Raw genomic sequence first — 20,842 nt, 5'->3', positions numbered from 1 at the left:
TAATAGTCCTTCCTACCATTCTTCCTACCAAAGTGGACCACCTCACACTTGCCAACATTAAATTCCATTTGCCATTTCCTGGCCCATTCGCCCAGCCTATCTAGATCCTTCTGCAGACTCTCCACACCCTCCGCACAATTTGCCTTTCCCCCAATCTTGGTGTCATCAGCAAATTTCGACACCCTACACTCGGTTCCCTCCTCCAGATCATCTATATAAATGGTAAATAGCAAGTACATCATAGTTCCAGTTTGCAAATAGGATACATATGGCTATTAGCCTTCATTGCATTGCCATTTTATTTCTGATTTTAATTGATGAAATCAAACCTTTGGGAAAGACTTCTGCAAAATAATAATACAATGCTGGAGATCATAACTTCTGGAAAGCTGCATCACCTACCCAGAGGAATGTGTTGCCATCATTGTGATTTTTTAAAAAATTATTTACACCTATGTTTAAGAGATTGGTCACCTAACTGGAAATAAAGAAAGGGCTACGTCTTTGGTGGGGAGGTGATATAATGGAGGTCTTTAAAATTATGAAAGATTTTGATAAAGTATACAGTGTTTCTCCTTGTGGGAGGAGTAAAGCTAGAAGCTGTCAATGTAAGACAGATAACCAGCTAGTCAAATAGGGATTTCAGGAGAAATCCCTATTTGACTTGACCCAGAGAGTAGTGAGAATGTAGAGCTCTAGTTGAGATGAAAAATATTAGAAATTTAGGTTCGGGGAGATATGTATATGAGGGAGAAGAGAATAGAGCTGTCATAGAATTGAGAAAGGAGAAAGCTGGAGTGGGGCAAGAATGCTGGCATCAGTTGTTTAGACTGAATAGCCTGTTTAGAAAAGTTTGCAGTGCAGAAGGAGACCATTGCAACTGTGCTGGCTGGAAAAAAAACTATCCAGCCTGGTCGCATCTTTCAGCTTCTAGTCATGAATCCCTGTGGTGCAGAAGGAGGCCATTTGGCCCATCAAACTGCACTGACAACAATCCCATCCAGGCCCTATCTCAATAACCACACACATATACCTTGCTAGCCCCTCTGACACTAAGGGACAATTTAGCATAGCCAGTCAACCCAACCCACACACCTTTTGGACTGTGGGTGGAAACCCCCACAGACACAGAGAGAACGTGCAAACTCCACACAGACAATGACCCAAGGCCAAAATTGAACCTGAATCCCTGGTGCTGTGAGGTAGCATTACTAACCATAAATGTCTTGCAAGTTATTCAAGTATGCTTTTAAATGTGATGAGGGCTTCTTTCTTTGTGGCTCATTTCAGGCAGTCCATTTTAGACCCTTTCCACCGATTACTTTAAATCAGATTATTGACCTCTCTGCAAATTGAAATTTCCAGCCATTTTCTCTAGGGCCCTCATAATTTTACACATACCAATTAAATTTCCCCTTGGCCACCTTTGTTACAAAAAGAAAAACTCCAGCCTATCTGATCTTTCCTAATAGCTAAAGTTCTCTATTCCTGGCATCATCTTTGGAAATCTCCTCTGTACTGTCTCTAGTTAGATCACATCGTTCATGTGGTATGGTGACCATAACTGTGCACAGCACTCTAGTTCTGATGCAACAAGTGTTTTCACATGGTTCTTGCATAACCTCCCTACCCTATGTAACCTAGTCAGTGACTCAAGGTATCCTATTTGTCACATGAACCATCCAACCTACCTGTCTTCTTATCTTCAGGGATCCACTCAAGTCCCTCAGTTCCTTCACACTATCTGAATCCTCCCATTTTTGTCATCTCTCCCATTTTTGTCATCCCTTCCAAATGCATGTTCTTTCTGTTCTGTGGATTGAATTCAATTTAACTATTTTTGTTCCACCTGAGCAGACCACTAATATCTTCTTGCAACCTACAACATTTTTTCCCCTCATGACCAACCATATAGGCAATTCGTCTGTAATCTAAATCTTGACTCTATATATAAGTCTAAATAGTTAATCTTATACCACAAACATCAAGGGACCTTGAGCCCTGCAGAGCCACAGTGGAAACTTGCCTTCTAGTAACTAAAGCAGCTACTACTATAAACATTTGCTCCCTGCCACTGAGCCAATTTACCACTTTGTCTTGTTCTCATGAGCTTCTAATTTATACTTTAGTTTGCCACAAGGAAGCTTACTAAAATCCATGTAGACTACGTCAATTGTGCTACTCTCATTGACCCTACTTGTTACTTCCTAAAATAATTAATTTGTTAATCAGATGCAATATTCCCCTTAAATCCATGCTGACTGTCTCAATTAATCCATGCTTTTCTAAATGACACCTTTCAGAATTTTTCCAATAATTTACCTACCATTAGGGTTGGGCCGACTGGACTGTGATTACTTTCCTTCCTCCCTTTGACGATGATGGTACAATGTTAGCAGTGGGTTGGGACCATGCCTGTGAAAGATACTAAATATGACCCTATAACCTCCAAAGATGAACTTCAAATTCTGTAAACTCCCCATCACTTCCATTAAACTCCCTGTTTCCCTCTACTCCTGCCCTTTTCTATGCTTTTGTTACCTCCAGACGACTATTTCAGTGTTCTCCTGGGTATCGTCCTGTCTTTCATTCCATATGCAAGTTTATCTAGTGCTCTGCTGTTTATATCCAAACCTGCACTCTGTGCTACAGTTTTGCCCATCCCCATCCTAAACTTCAGTCCTATGCTTGCCCAAGAAGAACTGTGTCCTCCACCTCCGGATCATTGTAATTTTTTGTGGCTGTACCTTTTGTTTCTAGCCTAAACTCCAATAAATCTCGTAACATAGCTACTGTTGAGCCTTAGTCCCATTGCATAGAAAGGGTGTAAAGAGCAATCAAGTAGTATTGAAGTTGGATGATTTTGCAGCTAAGAAATGTTCTTGAGCAAAACTAAAGCAGTCATGCTGCAATTTTTTTCACTTTTGGAAAGGGAATAGCCTGCAGATAAGCTAGTGTTAAAGATTTGAAATAATGGCAAAACAAAATTAGATCAAAATTCAACTTATAGTTTGGTAAATGTCTCTATGCTATTGCCTATTAGTTAATTAATCAGCTCAATTTTTCAAAATGAAACATTACAGTGTATTGCAGGAGGGCGATTTGTTGCTGATGGTTCTGAGTGATGGGGACTTAGAGCATTTGGAGCCCTCTTAGCATCCAGTCATGAAATGACAGGATACCTTTGGTGTACCATTCGGCAATTTCTCAATTTAAGCTTCATGTTCTTAAAGTGTTAGTTAAACATGCCATAGCTTACTAAAATCTTCCAATGACACATTGTGATGCAATTTGTGATATTATTTCAGGGGAGGTGATAGCTTAGTGGTATTATCGCTAGACTATTAATCCAGAAACTCAGCTAATGTTCTGGGAGCCTGGGTTCGAGTCCTGCCATGGCAGACAGTGGAATTTGAATTCAGTAAAATCTGGAACTAAGAATCTACAGATGACCATAAAACCACGTCAGTTGTCATAAAGATCTATCTACTTCACTGATGTCCTTTAAGGAAGGAAATCTGCCATCTTGTCTAGCCTACATGTGACTCCAGACTCACAGCAATATGGTTGACTCTCAACTGCCCTCAGGCAACTAGGAATGGGCAATAAATGCTGACCAGCCAGCAATGTCCATGTCCAATGAATGAATTAAAAAAATTATCCAGAACTGCTCACACCTGGCTGCAGTGCTGAGTGAGTACTGCATTATTATTTGTGTATCTGCTCAAATGAGCTATTAAATAGATAAACAACTACTTATTCAGTTAATTGTAAAAGATCTCATGAAACTCTTTAAAGTAGAGATGGGGAGTTTGTTGCACAGTCCTGGCCAATATTGTTTCTTCGATGTAAAGCACTGACAGTCTTAATCTCATTTGCTATTAGTGGTGCTTTGTCTTTTGCAAATTGAGTGCTGAATTTGCTGACAAAGTCTGCACTTAAACTGGCAATTAATTGTTTGTGAAATACATTGGGATGTATCAGAACCTGATACAGCTCTTTGTAAGAGCAAGTTCTTTCTTATATGATATTTGCAGCAATTGTACGTTGTTTGAGAAAAAATTGTTGTAAATAGATAGGTCATATCTACCATAGAATGTTGTCTGCAGAGTAGTGAAGGATATAGTTATTCAGAAATATTAATTGCATTAGATAAAAGTTGACTGCAATATGAATAATATCACATTGCCATTGCATTTATTTAATGTTGTATTGATGGTAAGAAGTGTTTTAAAAGATTTATAAATAGAAAATCTGAAATGCTGGAATAAAAATTAATAGTTTGAACTTGTTTATTTTGCAGCAGATATAACAATGTAAATTCAAAGTCCTTATTGCAAAATGTTTTGGATGAGATTGAATCTTAATCAAAGCTATATAGTATTTCACAAAATTAAGCCACAGATCTATTTCACTCCCCTCATACAACTTGTGTTCTGAATGTGGTGTACTCTGTTAGGCTGCTTAGATTTAATTAGTGAAATTAACACAACAAATTTTAATGTAAAACCAAACCTTGTCGAAAAACACTTGGATGCACAACCTATAGTTGTCAATATATTGAGACACTAGTTAAAATGCCAAATTTGGTCACAGTAATTATAGTTGCACCTCAACTGTTCCAGGGTATTGGTGTTGCTGGCAAGGCTAGGATTTATTACCTATCTCTCAATTGCTCTTGAAGGTGGTGATAAACCATTTTCTTGAATTGCTGCAGCCAATGTAATGAAGATACTGGTAAGGTGCTGTTAGGTCAGATGTTTCCAACATTTGATCCAGTGACAATATTCAGAATGGTGTGTGACTTGGAGGTAGTGGTTTCCCTTGTTCTTCTCCATGGTTGAGATTTTAGGAGCTGCTGTTAAAGAAGCTCTGGTAAGCTACTACAGTGAATCTTGTAGGTGGTACACACTGTAGCATGACATACCTGTGGTGAAGTGAATGGGGTGCCAGATGAGTGGAGAAATGCAAATATTACACCCCTGTTCAAAATAAGGATGTAAAGACAAGGTTAGGAACTACAGCCAGTCAGTTTAACTTTGAAGGGGAAGCTTCTAGAAACAATAATCTAGGAGAGAATCAATAATCAGGACTCTTCCTCTTCCTGATGTATATTAATGAACTAGATGTAACTTATTGTAAAGGGTACAGTTTCAAATTTAGAGATGATACAAAACCGTGTCGTAGTGGCTCAGTTGGTAGCACTCCTGTCTCTGTTCTAGGTTCACTTTCCACTTCAGGACTGAAGAACAAACATCAACACTGACATCCAGTGCAGCAAGGAGGGAGTGCTGTACTACCACATAGGCTGCAGGAGCAAAGAGACCTGTGTGTATATATGTGCAAAGGTCGTTGAAGGTGGCAGGACAGGCAGAGAGAGCAGTTAATAAAACAGTGTGCCCTGGACTTTTTGCCCCTATTAATAAAGTACAAGAGCAAGGAAATTTTATGCTGAACTTGTATAAGACACTAGCTAGACCTCAGCAAGTTTGCATATAGACGAAAAGGATGTGCATGCATTGGAGACAGTGCGGAAGAGGTTTACAAGAGTGATTCCAGGGATGAGAAGCTTCAGTTATGAAGATAGATTAGAGCGATTGGGACCGTTCTTCTTGGAGAGATGAAGGCTGAGTTAAGATTTGATAGAGATGTTCAAAATCATGAAGGGGTTGTTCAGACTAAATAGTGAGAAATTATTCCTGCTCATAAAGAATTGAGAGCACAAGGGCATGGATTTAAAATGTTTTGCAGAAGAAACAAATGTGATACGAGAAAAGATGTTTTCATACAGCCAGTTGTTCAGGTCTGGAAGGCACTGGCTGAAGTGTGGTGAAGACAGATTCAGTCAAGGCATTCAAAAGGGCATTAGGTAACTATCTGACCAGAAACAATGTACAAGGGTACAGGGAAAAGCCAGGAGAATGGTACTATGTCATGATGCTCATTTGGAGTGCAGGTGTGGATATGATGGGCTGAATGGCCTCCTGCGTTGTAACAGTTCTGTCAAAGCATTGAGAACTGAGAAGGATGGTATAGAACTTCAAAGAGACATAGACAAGTTGTGGAATGTGTGGACAAATGGGAGATGAGGTTCAGTGCAGAGAAGGATGAGATGATTCATTTTCATAGATAAAATGAAGGATACAATTTCCAAATGTGCAGGAACAGAGGGACTGACATACATAAATACATTCACATTCCTCTCAACTGTATACAATACTCCAGCTGAGGTCTATATCTAAAGATGTGCAGGTTAGGTTGATTGGCCATGCTAAATTGACCCTCATGTCAGGGGGATTAGCAGGGTAAATGCTGAAATAGGGCCTGGATGGGATTATGGTTGGTACAGACTCAATGAACTGAATGGCCTCCTTCTCTACTATAGGGATTCTATGATAAATGCATAAGTCATTGAAGGTGGCAGGACAGGTTTAGAGTGATTAATGAAGCATGCAGTATCTTCATCTTTATTAATTGGAAGATCAATTACAAAAATGAGGTTATATTAAACTTGTGTATAATTCTGCTACGGACAGGCAGGGGTTTAATTTAAAACAACTCTGATTTCTCTCCTCATCACCTGTCTGTAAATAAGGTTTTAATTTTTGATTTTTTTTCTCCTTGAGAGTGCTGGTGTATTTTCAGTACCCCCCCACCCCACATGATCCAATCCTCTGTTACTAACTCCACAGTAAACTCAAGGTCGGGCAAAATCAGAGGGTCAGTTTATTCTGCACACAATCAAAATGTGGGGAGGGAGTATCGTGATGTAACCCTAGTATATTCATACAAAAAGATGAAGGAAATTTTAAACTGCCTTGGTTTCCTCTGTCTGTCCATAAACAGAGAGGTGTTTTTATTTATCCTTATTTTGCCTTTAGTGGTGTATTTTCCCCAACCCTTTAAATTTTGAAATGTTCTAATCCTTTATTAACACTTGCACAACAAGCTTGGGGTAAGATGAAAATAAAAGTGTCGGTTTATGTTTACACACACAAGCGAAAGAGCTTTTGCAATATCCATCCCTTTTTTACAAATAGGAGATAAGGAAAAAGAGTTTTCAAAGCAAGACCATGATGGAATACAAGTATGGGTGTTACATGTCTCCCGAATCAGAAGTCAACTAGAATGTTCTTCGAAGGGGTGGTTGGCTGATTGTAGAGGGCTCCATCTCTCCAGAGCGAGACTTCCACAGTAGGAGGAGGCAAGTTCCAATGTTTCTTTCAGCAGTTGGCAAATTTGAGGAAAGTAAAGAGTTCTTTCTGTTGCCACTAGCTTTATGGTCGACAGTACAAGCTTTTGCCAGGAATTCTACTCATATTGGAGGTTCAAACAGTGACTGCCAGAATTCCATTGGAAAGGTCATGTGACATACTCTGTTGATGTTGGACATGAGTGGTATATTCCCATGGCTAGAATCTTGAGGGGTTTAATTGGAGTCAGGATTACTTTGTTCTAAGAGGCTGTAGTTTCGGGTTGATAAATAGGCTCTCTTGTCGAAACCATAGTGTTAGGACTCCCAATGCTTCTGCCATTAGCACCTTTGTGGGAGTTTAAGACATGCGAAGGCTTGCCTTTGTTCAAATGTGACTGGAGCAGACTCACCATCCTTACATGGCTGTTGTTACTCTGAAACTATTACAAGGCATCCAGTGACTGAGTGGCTGAACCATTTTGTCCACCCAGCCATTATCTGTTTTGAAAAAGCACAAAAAACTTTATACAAAATAATTGAGTATATACAAATATTTATCTTTCATATCATAGAATCCCAGCAGAAGGAGTTCATTCAGCCCATCGAGTCTGCACCAACTCTCAAAGAGCATCTTACTCAGGCCCACATCCACACCCTATCTCCACTGCTTATCTGTGCATTTACCATTGTTAATCCTTCTAACTTGCACATCTCTCTTTAAAGGTTTTTAAGTTTATTTACTAGTGTTAGAAGTAGACTTACATTAACACTGCAATGAATTTACTGTGAAAATCCTCTAATTGTCACACTCCAGCACCTGGACATTAAGTGGCAATTTACCATGACCAATCTATCTAACTATGTTTCTTTAGTGTGGGAGGAAACCAGAGCACCCGGAGGAAACCCAGCAGTTAATAGGAGAATGTGCAAATTCCACACAGACACCCAAGGCTGGAATCAGTCCTGGTACTGTGAGGCAGCAGTGTTAACTGCGTGCTGCCCCATGTCCTGACCATGACAAATGTATTCAGTCATTGTTAAGCCTTTGACCGGTTATAAGAAGCTTTTAAATGACTATGCTTTGGCCTTAGCTGGAGTATTGTGTCCAGTTCGGGGCACTATGCTTAGGAAGGATGTGCAGCCACTCGAAAGAGACTGCAGAAAAGATTCATGAAATATGGCTCCGGGGATGAGAAACTTCAGGTGTGTAAATAGAGTGGGGAAGTTGGGACTGTTATCATTGGCGAAGAGAGGGATGAAAGGAGCTTTGATAGAGACATTCGAAATCATGAAGTCTGAATAGAGTAGATGGGGAAAACTTCTCATTGATGGAAGCATCAAGAACGAGATGGTACAGATTTAAGGTAATTGTCAAAAGAAGCAATGGAGATATAGAACATAGAACACTACAGCACAAACAGGCCCTTTGGCCCACAAGTTGCGCCGATCACATTTATACCTACCAAGCCATAGAACTATCTGTAACTCCCAATCCCATTAGATCCCATATATTCATCCAGAAGTCTTTTAAAAGACCCCAGCAAGTTTGCCTCTACCCCCACCGATGGCAGCTGATTCCACTCACTCTCCACCCTCTGAGTGAAAAACTTACCCCTCCCTAACATCTCCTCTGTATGAGAAGCCTTTTCATGCAGAGGGTAGTTAAGATCTGGAATCGCTGCCAAAGAGTGTAGTGAAAATATCTTCATTCAAGGTATTCAAGAAGAAATTGGACTATTTCTGAAAAAGAGGAATATGCAGGGCTTTGGGGAGAAGGTGGGGGAACAACACTCAGTGAATTGCTCATTTGGACAGCCAGCAGACATGACGGCCGAATGGCTGCCTTCTGTGCTGTGACTAAACAGTGACGCTCTGTGTCTGAGATGATGGACTTCAGCATCTATAACCACCGTCCTTTTAAGCTTTGTGTGATTCCAGTCACTGGATCATTTTCTCTGTTTCCTATTGACCTCAATTTTATCAGGGCTGTTTGATGCTGTATTTCATCCAGAGCTGCTTTGATGTCAACTCTTTTCTCACCTCGGTAATTCAGCTCTTGGTCCATGCTTGCATGAAGGCTATAATGAGACCTTAAGACAAGTGGTCCTGGCAGAACCCAAACTGCATCGATTAACATATTTATTGGAAAGTAAGTGCTGATAGATAGTGCTGTTGATCCCTTTTATCACTGCTTTGCTCCTGATTGAGTGTTAGCTGCTGGTGCAGTAAATGATGAATCACTTTGTGTGTCACAACCACTGGAATGCTAGTAAAATGCTGTTGTCTATAATTGCATGTTATGGACATTGGCAGCGTAAACTCATTGCAAAAAATAGCGTAACTGTTTACTAAGTATAACCTATTCTGAAAGTTCCTAGATGACAGATACAGCTGCAATAAGATGAGCTTGTATATGAAATATTGCAACAAATGGAAATTAAATATTTGATGTTTTGTGTATCAAGCTCATCTAACAATGCCTTCCTGATCATTTTTGAATTCTAGAAGACTTTTGTACTTTTTGATAGTTAGATGTAAAGTACATAATTAAGATTAAAACACAAGTAATTGAGATGTAAGAAGTATAATAAAGATATATAGGATGCAGTGTGTATGTGATGTATCAAACATAGTTTAAATAGTTTTTCAAATGTCACCAGCAAATCATGCTCCTGGCAACACTGTTGACAAGTCTTTATTTATAAGGTCTATTAGTAGTGTTCTACCAAAATGTAAATACTTTCCCAAATTCAGTACCTCACCGATTTCTTATTTTTTGGTTTTGTATTTTAATAGTTGCAGTTGGCTCTTTTTTAATAGTGACAGTGGTCTGCCCATATCATGTAGTCCGGTATGGCAATCCTAACAAATTATGACATTCAGAGAGTAGCATTTTTGCTTTAATTCAAATGTCAATCCATATCATGGGGTGGCACAGTGGTTATCACTGCTGCCTCACAGCACCAGGGACCTGGGTTCGATTCCCGGCTTGGGTCACTCTGTGTGGAGTTTGCATATTCTCCCCATGTCTGTGTGGGTTTCCTCCGGGTGCTCCAGTTTTCTCCCACAGTCCAAAGATGCGTGGGTTAGTTTGATTCGCCACGCGAAATTGACCCTAGCTTTGAGATTAGCAGGGTAAATATGTGGGATCAGGGGATAGGGTGGGATTATTATCGGTGCAATCTCGATGGGCTGAATGGCCACCTTCTATACTGTAGGGATTCTGAGAGTCTGGTGCGGCAATCCAAACAATTTATGGTATATTAGCTTTTTATGCATATTGCTTTCATTCCAATGTCAATCTGTAAAAATAGTGCTAGGTGTGACAAATATAACATTAAAAATGTTCTTTGGTTATCAGTAGGTTGGGGAAATATTGCAAGAAGTAACACTGAATTTCTATTAACGTGCAAGAAAGCCTGTCTCTTGTTTTGGCTGCAAGACGAATTCCAGTTTTATGATGGGCTTGGAATTGTGCTCATTTGTAGTTATTTACGCTGCCAGATTTCCCTTGCACATCTACTTGATTGGAGTAATGAAATAGATCTTTTGAAAAAAAGAAAATGACTGGCGCCCAGCAGCACAAATAACGAGCCTTGCAGGAAACTTGGCAATTGTTTACTCGTGGGTTGCGCAATGCCCTGTGACAGATTACAACCTGCCCATTGAGTTTTCAACTGTAGTTATTGTACGAGACATGTGACACTTCCCCTTTTCCCAACGGAGCGTTAGTGAAAAGGAGAGCCCAAGCGCTGACACTGCTGGGTGTTGTAGAGGGCGCCGTCTCCAACAGCTTCTTTGGAAAGTTGCTGTGACTGAGGGCATCCATGTTGTGGCGTAGTTGAATTAGGGAAGCGAACAGAAAGGGGCAAAGAAGGGAGGCTGGCTGGGTGGACAAAAAGAGTGTCCGATCGTTGTGACAATGGTTTACTTTATTGCAAAAAGATGAAAAAAAAACTCAAAAAATAATAAAACCAAAAAAAAATCTGTAGAGCCGATTTCTTTTTCGAGTGGCATGGAAATATTTGAAAAGGTTTGGGTGGGTTGGCGGGGGGGGGAGGAAAGGGGGTTTGTGAGACCAGATTAGATGGTGCACTCGAAGATTGCTGTCAGAGAGAAAATTGGCGGCCGAGGGGTGGGTTATTGGGTTTAGTCGGCCGTTGCTCGGTGGGGTGGGGAGGGATCTGTTGATCGGAACAGAGAGCGATTCCCCTCCCTTCCTTCCCAACCGACCGCCGGCCGGTTGTCTGGCTCGGTGAGGGAGGGGGGAGGTGGTGCGCGCGCAGCCGGGCCGAGCCTCGTCCCTGCTGCTGTGCATTGTGGGATGGCTGGACTTTAATGACCGCCATGTTGGCCATGGCGTATTGAAGCCGACAAAAGGAACCTAAACGGACCGGGGCAAAAACCGCCTTTCTTCCGCCTCCAACCCCCCGCTTTCTCTTCACGGAATGGAACTAGGACCTCCAGTCTCTCATCCATGATAGGTTCCGGGCGGCTCCGTGTAGGTTTTACCGGGTGTAGGCGTCGACATTTCATCGACGACTAAAAAAAAAGAGAGGAAAAAAAAAGCGCATCACATATATATTTATATATTTCCTTCCAAACCCTCTCCCTTTCCCCTCCTCCCCCACCCACCCCCCTTCCCTTCCCTTCCCCTCCCCTCCCCTCCCGGTTTCTCTCTCGCTCTTCTCCCGCGGTGGTGTTTGGGTTTGTAATCCGCCGCCAACACGCACAGACAAACCGAGGGGGGGGAGAGTCGAGAATAATGAGCAAACTGTCGTTTCGGGCAAGGGCGCTCGATGCATCGAAACCTCTGCCCGTGTATCGGTGCGAGGACTTGCCGGATCTGCACGAATATGCCTCCATCAACCGAGCGGTGCCCCAGATGCCCACGGGGATGGAGAAGGAGGAGGAATCGGTAGGTGTACGGGGTTCGGGGTTGTGTTGGGGGGGGGGGGGTGGGAAGGTGGATTGTCGTGTTTTGATATATATTTATTTTTATTGGTGTGTGTATGTGTGTTTTTGGGGTGGCTGCTGGAAGTGGGGAGGGGGGAGAAACAGGGTGGGGGCGATGTTCCTGTGTGCGCAGGTTGCGCGTCCGCCATTACACGGCTCTCGCTCGCTTCCTCCCAAACATGGGGCCGGGCCGCGGAAACGCAACCTTCCGAGAGACGGGAGGGGAGGGGGGGGCCCCCTCTCCACCCTCCTCCCGGAACCACCCACACTTTATCCCTCCGCTCAAGAGGCGGCCGGCAGCTGTTGTTGTTTTCTTTTTGTGTGTGTGTGGAGGGTAACTCGAGGACCCTCAAATTTCCCAGGTTTTGTTTGGGGGGGGGGAAGGGCGGGGTGGCCAAGGAGGAAATTGTGCCTTTTGGTTTCGAAAGAAAATATTTTTTCACCCCCCTCGGAGTACAAAAGGTCACGTGACTGGCCCGGCAGCCATTTTGTTGTGTTTCTCTCTGTCTCTGGGTTGGGCCCGAGCTCAGCAACAGCAGTCCCGGCAGCGGGGTGGCGCTGGCGAGCAGGGATGTGGGGGGAGGGGGAGGAACTGGACAGCAAACACTCAGCAGCAGACAAGTTTGTGTAACTCTCCACTTCTCTCCCACATGGGTGGGTGTGTGTGGATTCTTTTCGCTGTTGCGGTTTTTTTTAAAAAAATCGGTGCGTAAGGCGTTGAGTGCTTGTTATTTTGCAAAAGGGGTATATAATATTATCACGTTACAGAAAACATGCGATTGTGGAAACATCACAGCGTAGGCCTGAAGGGAGAATTCTGCATTGGCAAACCACATTGCACTGGAACGGCTGGTTGTTTTCCCTTTCCGTCTGGAGAAACGATTTCATGTTTTTTCTCCTTTTCTGTTTATTTCACATCTTTCTCATAGGACTTCAGTTGAATGGCAACTTTCTGTGTGGCATTCAGAGTTTTTATTTTCAAGTCATACTATTGAGTGTAATTTGAAGTCTAGAGGTTGAATGCCTGCAGTCTTGGTATGTTTGGGCGATTTCAGTACAGTGGTAGGTAATAAAATAGTTGGAGGTGAAGTTATCAAGGTGCAAAATGGATTGCAGTATTTAACCAAGATCTATTTGTTGTCGCTTACATTTTTAAAGAGCAGTGTAGCAAAGATGTGAGATGGAATTCTGTGCAATAGTTTGCATGAATATGTAATGCAAAATACTATTCATGTCTAAAATGTAACATTAATGTAAATTAGAGGAGCATTGTTCCTGTTGTTGCTTTCCCACAGTTCAGTTCAAATGGACCTGATGTAAACATTGACCCACACTAAACTGAAACATTGTGTTCTGAAACGTAATTTGAATATAATGTGCTGCATCTACATCAGTCTAATAAAACAAATAGGTTATATATTAAATCTTGAAGAATCACAGCATATATGAAAACATTACCACCCTTTGCTCAATGTCAGTATTGGCTCTCAATTGTGGCTGTCAAAATTCTGTTCACAGAATTAAGTACAGGAGGAGGCCGTTTGGCTCATTCTGCACAGGCTCTTAGTGATTTACCTGGTTCCATTCTCTCTCTCTTCGTCCAACTCTGCAACATTCTGCCTTTTCAGATAAGTCTGATTTTCTTTTGAAAGCCATCTGAAACTGCCATCATCTCACACTCGGGCAATTCCAGACCTGAACTACTGTCAAAGTTTTTCCTCTTGTTGCTTTTATCAATTACTTTAAATCTGTGCCCGCTCAATCTTGAGTCTGTCAATTCAATCTCCTCTTGGCCTTCTCCAAGGCAGTATGTCTGTATCAATAAAACCGCTAGGATGCTGCATGTTTAATTAACCATTCTGGATCTGTCCTGCAACCTTCAACTTATGCACGTATATACTCAGGTTCCTCTGCTTTTATGTCTCCTTTTAGAGTTTGTTTTTGTATTGTCTCCTTGTTCTTTCTATCAAATGATTCACTTTTCTGCATTGAACTTTGCCCAGTGCACCAACTTGTCTATGTACTTTTGAAGTTCTGCACTATTCTGGTCGCAGTTCACAATATTTCCAAATTTTGATTTCATTTGCACATTCTGAAATTGTGCCCCATACACCGCGATCTGGGTCATTGCTCTTTCAAACTTTTTGCAAATACTAATCAAGTCACCTAAATGGTATAGCCTCCCTTGGTGTTTGGTGCTAAAGAAATTGTTATAGGAAATTGAGTGGTTATATGTCTTGAGGTGTTAGTTTTTCAGTAAAATACTGTCATGCCTAATTGTGCTTAGCTTCTGAAATTAAGTATGTCCAAAATGAATAAATATGACAATGAATTTGCGTTGTGCTAGCTGCTTCTGGTTTCAAGGCACCCCAAAACCCTTTGCAGTGCAATAAATTACTTCTGTAAGGGTAGTGGAATACTGCAAACAAATTGCATACAAAATTGTACAAATGTCAGATTAAAGCATTTGTGATTTTGTTTGTGTAATCAATATTGTCCAGGAACCAGAGAAAACACTCCTTTAGTTTTGATCAGTGCCATAGGATCTTTTGCACGCAGTGTGTCACTCTTGCATTTAAGTCAGAAGGTTGTGGGTTGAATTTTCACATAACTTAGTGGCTTTTTGATGCCCTAATTAGACTGTGTGTCAGATCTTTCAGATTAAACCTTAAATAAACTCTATGGTGAAGAATTCCACGGCATTCGTGGAGGACAGCAGAGTTTCCCCAGCACTCCCAATGTTTATCTCTGTTAAGAGCACCAAAACAGCTAAATTGATGTTGGGGAATTCTGAGGCCCTGGAAATACTGTGCACGTTGAACGGACGATCCCCGAACTGAAAAGAAAAGAGAGCTTCTTTGGCAGTCCCACACTTTTCTGCATCAGATTGTCAGTTGAGGTTATAAGCTCAAGTTGCTGGGGACTTGGGTCTCAATGACAGCATATTACTTGTACCAATCTAACTGGGTATAGAATAATCTGGCTTATAATTTTAATGTTACTTCCTCCCCATGCCCCCCATTAAGCAGACTGCCTACAATCTTCAATACATTAACAACCTGAAATGGATCTCTTAATCAAAACTGCAACCAAGTTAGATGTTCATCAAACATTTCATGCAAGTTGGTCAAATAAATCCATGATTAAGCGACTTTATTTGAGATATAGACGTAAACAAAAGTAAGAGCATTGCTAGCAATCTAAGTTGTCATGGTCACCTGATGCTTGTTTTGGAGCTCTGACTACATCCAGCCTCACGATGGTCTATTCAATGATGAAATATTCATCTGTTATAATTGCTGTTTGAAATAAACAGTAGATGCAATGAGTATATATAACATTGTGCTGGGAAGTACTTCTGTAAATGCAGAGGTGTTTTTAAGCGTATAGAGTTTTGTGCCATTAAGAACATAAGAAATAGGAGCAGGAGTAGGCCATCTAGCCCTTCGAGCCTGCCCCGCCATTCAATAAGATCATGGCTGATCTGCCGTGGCTCAGTTCCACATTCCCGCCCTCTCCCCATAACCCTTAATCCCCTCGCTTATCAAAAACCCATCAACCCGCGTCTTAAAAATATTTAGCGAGGCAGCCTCCACCACCTCAACTGGCAGAGAATTCCAGAGATTCACCACCCTTTGAGTGAAGAAGTTCCTCCTCAACTCCGTTCTAAACTGCTCCCCCCCCCCCCCCCCCCCCTATCTTGAGGCTGTGCCCCCTAGTCCTACTGTCCTATCTGAGCAGGAAGAGTCTCTCAACTTCTATCTTATCCATCCCATTCATCATCTTGTACGTCTCAATGAGATCTCCCCTCATTCTTCTAAACTCTAACGAGTACAAGCCTAGTTTATTCAGCCTCTCCTCATAGCTCAACTCCGGTATCAGCCTAGTAAACCTCCTCTGCACTCCCTCCAAGGCCAAAATATCCTTGCGTAAGTGCGGCGACCAAAACTGCACACACTACTCCAGCTGCGGCCTCACCAAAGCCCTATACACATCATGCTTTTTAAAGCTTATTTTTGCAAGTACCCAAAGTTTAGAAATTTGAATGCAAGAGGACCTGTTATTTAGAAATTTTTTTAATCTAACCTGTGTAAGAGTGCAGCAGTTTGATACAGATCTGTTTTTACACCGCGCTAAATGATTCATAATATAACCATGCAATGGAGAAAAATCCAAATCTGGCTTCATACCTATGATCAGTGAAATGGCAATGCTTACAGACTTTGGTTCAAAATGTTACATGTGAACTATGCATATTTCACAATGACCTTAAGTTCATGCTTCTGTTGTGGAATTTACCGTAATGAACACTGGACAAACATCAAAGAGACTAATTTGTTCAAATTGTGTTGGTGCAATTTGCAAAATAAATTCCAAAATAAATTTTACATGGAATGTATTTAGATGACAGAGTCTAGCAGATTCATTTGGTAGCACAATCCAACGCTGGCATCTCCACATCATCGTATTTAGATGAATGAATGTAATACTCTGCTTGTTATTGGGTCGAGGATAATAGTTGGGCCAGCATATATTTTTACTAGGATGTAAGTGCCTAGAATAATTGTAGAAATACTAGATCGTAATATAGCTAATTTTTGCTTAAAATTTGGAATCATCTGAATTTGGGCAGGGGTGGGCAGGAATAGAGATTGATACGAGAGGAATAGTGGATTGGGGACACGTTGCACGCCATTATTCAGCTTTTCATTTGAAAGAGATTTTAGATTTTGACACATTTCCTTTGGGATTCAAAGTTGCATGGTTCATTTTGCACATTAGTGTCAATGTACTAATGAAACCAAAATATGCTTGTATTAGTGTGATGGCACTGAATTTATCATTACTTCACACAATTAATGCACCTCACCCACATGCTGTGTAGGTCAAATTTAGACCAAAATCTACAATTTTACTTTTGGATATTTTTCATATTGGCTGTTCATGAAATATTCGCTTGTTTTACCAATTTGTGACATTGAGCATGTGATATTTCTTTGATTTGAAACCATGGAAAATGTATTTGGCTTCCTTGATCATTTATTTCTTTTCAACTCAAACTTCTGTTCAAGTATTCACATTGCAGTGATGACTGTATGTTTATGAAGTGAGTTTACTTAGAAAGCCTTCTATGATTGAAGAGAAACTTTGTTCAATTTGTCTGTTGAGGAAAAAGTCCTTCACTGATTTTTGTTTGAGGAAAATTTACTGATTCACAAAGGCACTGTACAGTCACTTGAGTCTTTTGAAATTATTTCCTCTTAAATGCTTGTGCATTCAAGGAACCCATTTCTGTGGCACCTTATGGTATTCAGTAAAGTAGTAAGTTTTTTTGTATTGTTTGTGACCCAGTGAATTCTTGCCAAAATGACTGCATGTTTATGTTTAGCGAAGAAGTGGTATCAAAACACAGTAATATGACTCCAATTTGGCACTACCACTTCTTTTTGCTACTTCTGAAGAGAAGGAACATGTTCTTAATATGACGTATATAAGAATACAATATTTCTCAATTTTATTCAGTGTTTGTCATTTACAAAGAACATTGAACTTAAGTATGGATTAGTATTTGGGCTTGAGTTAGAATGTTATTTGGGAGTGGGGAGGGTGGAAGAGGAGAGATTATAAATAGTCAAAAATAAACGATTTGTATAGCACCTTGAATAGCTATGGATATGAAAAGTGCTTTTGAAGTGTTGTCCCTGTTTATGAAGTGAGGAGATTTGCTGTCAGTTTAGATGACCTTGTCCCAGAGGGTGGACTGCACTTCAGCAATAGTTCATTGACATTTAGGTGCTTCTGGAGGTTGAGAATCAGAATGATAGAATTCCTACAGCGCAGGAGGAGGCCATTCGGCCCAATTGAGCCTGCACAGATCACAATCCCACCCAGCCCCTATTCCTGTAACAGCATATTTACTCTGCAAATCCCCCTGATGATAAATGGCAATTTATCATGGCCAATCAATCTAATCTGCACCTCTTTGGTGAGTGGGAGAAAACCAGAAACCTACGCAGACATGGAGAACGTGCAAACTCTGCACAGACAGTAACCCAGGCTAGGAATAGAACCTGAGTCCCTGGTGTTGTGAAGCAGCAGTGCTAGTTACTGTGCTATGCAGTTTTTCTTTCTTCAAACAATAATGATATAATGAAAAGATTATATATTTCAATGTTGATTAAGAAAAAGTATTGCCCAGGGCAGCACAAGAACATCCCATTTCTTTTATGCCCACCTGGAAGGGAAAACAGGACCTTAATTTAATATCTCATTCAAAAAAACTTCCAGCACAGATTTTCCTCAGCATTGCACATGAGCCTAGTTTGTGTTTCCGGAGTGGGACTTAGTCAGAAGCGAGTGTTACCTACTGAGCCAAGGTTGGCACCTTGGGAAGTTGATAAGTTTTCTATTTTTAAAGTAAAATGTGTTTATTAGTCACGAGTAAGGCTTACATTAACACTACAACGAAGTTACTGTGAAATTCCCCTAGTCACTACACTCCAACACCTGTTTGGGTCAATGCACTGAACCAGCACATCTTTCAAACTGTGGGAACAAACCGGAACACCCAGAGGAAACTCATGCAGGCATGGGGTGAGTGTGCAAACTCTACACAGTGACCCAAGCCAGGAATCGAACCCATGTCCCTGGCAGTGTAATGCAGCAGTGCTGACTACTGTGCTGCCCACATCTTCGGAATTGAATTACTGCTGCTAGTTGAATTTTATGTACATGTAGCATTGAGTAATCTTGTAACATGCAAAGTAGTCAATGTCTTAGTGCTGCATGCAATTTGAGTTTAGTGAAGTGGGCCTTGTTTTCTATCCTGTTGATATTTCATATTATTTTAACTAACTACCTTTGTTGTAAGCAGTGAAATTTCACAACCATGGCGATGGATAATACAAATTAGTATAGATGACACAGTGGTCCTCATTGTGTCCTCCTAATATGCTGCTTTTTAAAGAAATAATTTAAAGTCAGAAAGCTAGGTCCCCCTGATTTGCAGAATTTAATGTCAAATTGGGCTGTGCTAGACTGAAGTTGATTCTTAGGTTCAAAATCTTGATTTCAGTAATGAGACATTATTGTAATTGCATTTTATGATGTAATGTAAGAATATTCAATATTGTACCTTGCATCTTAAAAGATGAATAAAGGGCAACGTGATAATTGAAAGGACTTGATTTACGGGCATCATCAAAAACTATGTTGCTTGTTCTAGCTTGTTAATATGTGCAGAAAGCCTGATAGCTGGTTGATTGCACACAGAGCTAGAGTAGAGAGAGTGCAGAAGAGGCAGGAGCATTGATAGGCAAAGGGATCTGGGTGTACAGGAATACAGTTAACGGAGAATGGCAATGCAGGTGGAGAAGGTAGTCAAGAAAGGCATATGGCATGCTTGCCTTCATCAGCTAGGGTATTGAGTTTAAAAATTTAAAAAGTCATGTTGCAACTTTATAGAACTTTAGTTAGGCTGCACTTAGTCTGGTAGACCAGAATTGAAAACTATATTCTATCACACTACCAGAAGAATGTGGAGGCTTTGGAGTGGGTAGAGAAAAAATTTACCAGAATGCTGGTATGAAGGGCATTAGCTATGACGAGAGTTTGGAGAAACTTGGTTTGTTCTCACTGGAGCGGTGGAGGCTGAGGGGAAATCTGGTAGAAGTCTACAAGATTATGAGAAGATTGGACTGAGCGGATAGTCAGAAGCTTTTTCCCAGGGTGAAAGAGTCAATTACTGGGGGGCATATGGTTTATAAGGCAAATTTTTTACAGAGTAGTGGGTGCCTGGAACTCACTGCTGGGGGAGTTAGTGGAAGTAGATACAGTAGTGATTTTTAAGGGCTGGCTTGACAAGTACATGAATAGGATGGGAATGGAGGGAAATGGCCCCCAGAACAGTAGGGGGTTCTAGTTAAGTAGGGCAGTCTGGTTGGTGCAAGCTTGGAGGGCTAAAGGGCCTGTTCCTGTGTTGTAATTTTCTCTGTTCTTTGTACAACTGGAGTGGGGATTGTACACTCGTGCATTATCTGATGCAAGCGAGACAGGGTAAAGGCTTTGGTCGGACTTGCTGATGAAGGTCAGTTTTTTGAACATGGCATGTTTGAAGCTTAGTGTTGGATAAGCTGCTGTTTATGTGGGGAACCATAGGTCAACTTGACTGTTGGTCTCTATTGCTTTTCATTTCAAGTGTTACCAAATTCAGAAATTGACCCCATGCATATTTTCTGTTTATATTTTGGTAATTATTAAGTGGAATGTTGGGGGGGCGTAGTTAGATTGGACAAGATTTTCATTACCGTGTTGGCTTTGAAGTTCTGAATTGGATCAAAGGAGTTTCTACACTGATGTTTTTATGACAGAGATAGATCCTTGATTAATAAGGGGATCAGAAGTTATGGGGAAAAGGCAGAAGAATGGGGATGAGAAAAATTTCAGCCATGATTAAATGGCAGAGCAGACTCGATGGGCCGTGTGGACTAATTCTACTCCTATGCCTTATGGGTGTATTTAGCCCGAGCAGAGTTTGTTAATCTTTTGAAGTCTTGCTCATCCATGAATAAACCGTTGGCTAGCAAAATAACAGTTGTAGGCATAGCTTCATGTGACTTGTATGTAGATAACTAAACAAAGGAAGGGGATGAAAATTGGCCTACAGCTTGAACTGAGAGACATAGCTGAAGT

General features: G+C 41.0%; 1 protein-coding gene across 3 annotated transcripts in view; it reads left to right on the top strand.

Moving 5' to 3' along the window:
- The window catches only part of LOC145358230 (enhancer of polycomb homolog 1-like), a 228,550-nt gene that overhangs the window by 79,814 nt on the left and 127,894 nt on the right, over positions 1 to 20,842 (top strand). For 2 of the 3 annotated variants that reach the window (XR_013889457.1, XM_080212072.1), the window contains exon 1: positions 11,844 to 12,113. The exons of the other annotated variant lie outside the window; for it this stretch is intronic. Coding sequence is in view for 1 of the 2 variants with exons in the window: in XM_080212072.1 (XP_080068198.1) it covers positions 11,961 to 12,113 (153 nt within the window). In the remaining variant the exon portion in view is untranslated. Of the gene's footprint in view, positions 1 to 11,843; positions 12,114 to 20,842 lie in introns of those variants that run through there. 3 annotated transcript variants of the gene reach the window in all.

The sequence above is a fragment of the Carcharhinus amblyrhynchos genome, chromosome 2, assembly GCF_965287045.1.
Source record: "Carcharhinus amblyrhynchos chromosome 2, sCarAmb.v2.hapA, whole genome shotgun sequence".
NCBI classification, from domain to species: Eukaryota; Metazoa; Chordata; class Chondrichthyes; order Carcharhiniformes; family Carcharhinidae; genus Carcharhinus; species Carcharhinus amblyrhynchos.
The sequence above is the reverse complement of the archived record's forward strand: the minus strand, read 5'-3'. Positions and strand labels throughout refer to the sequence as shown.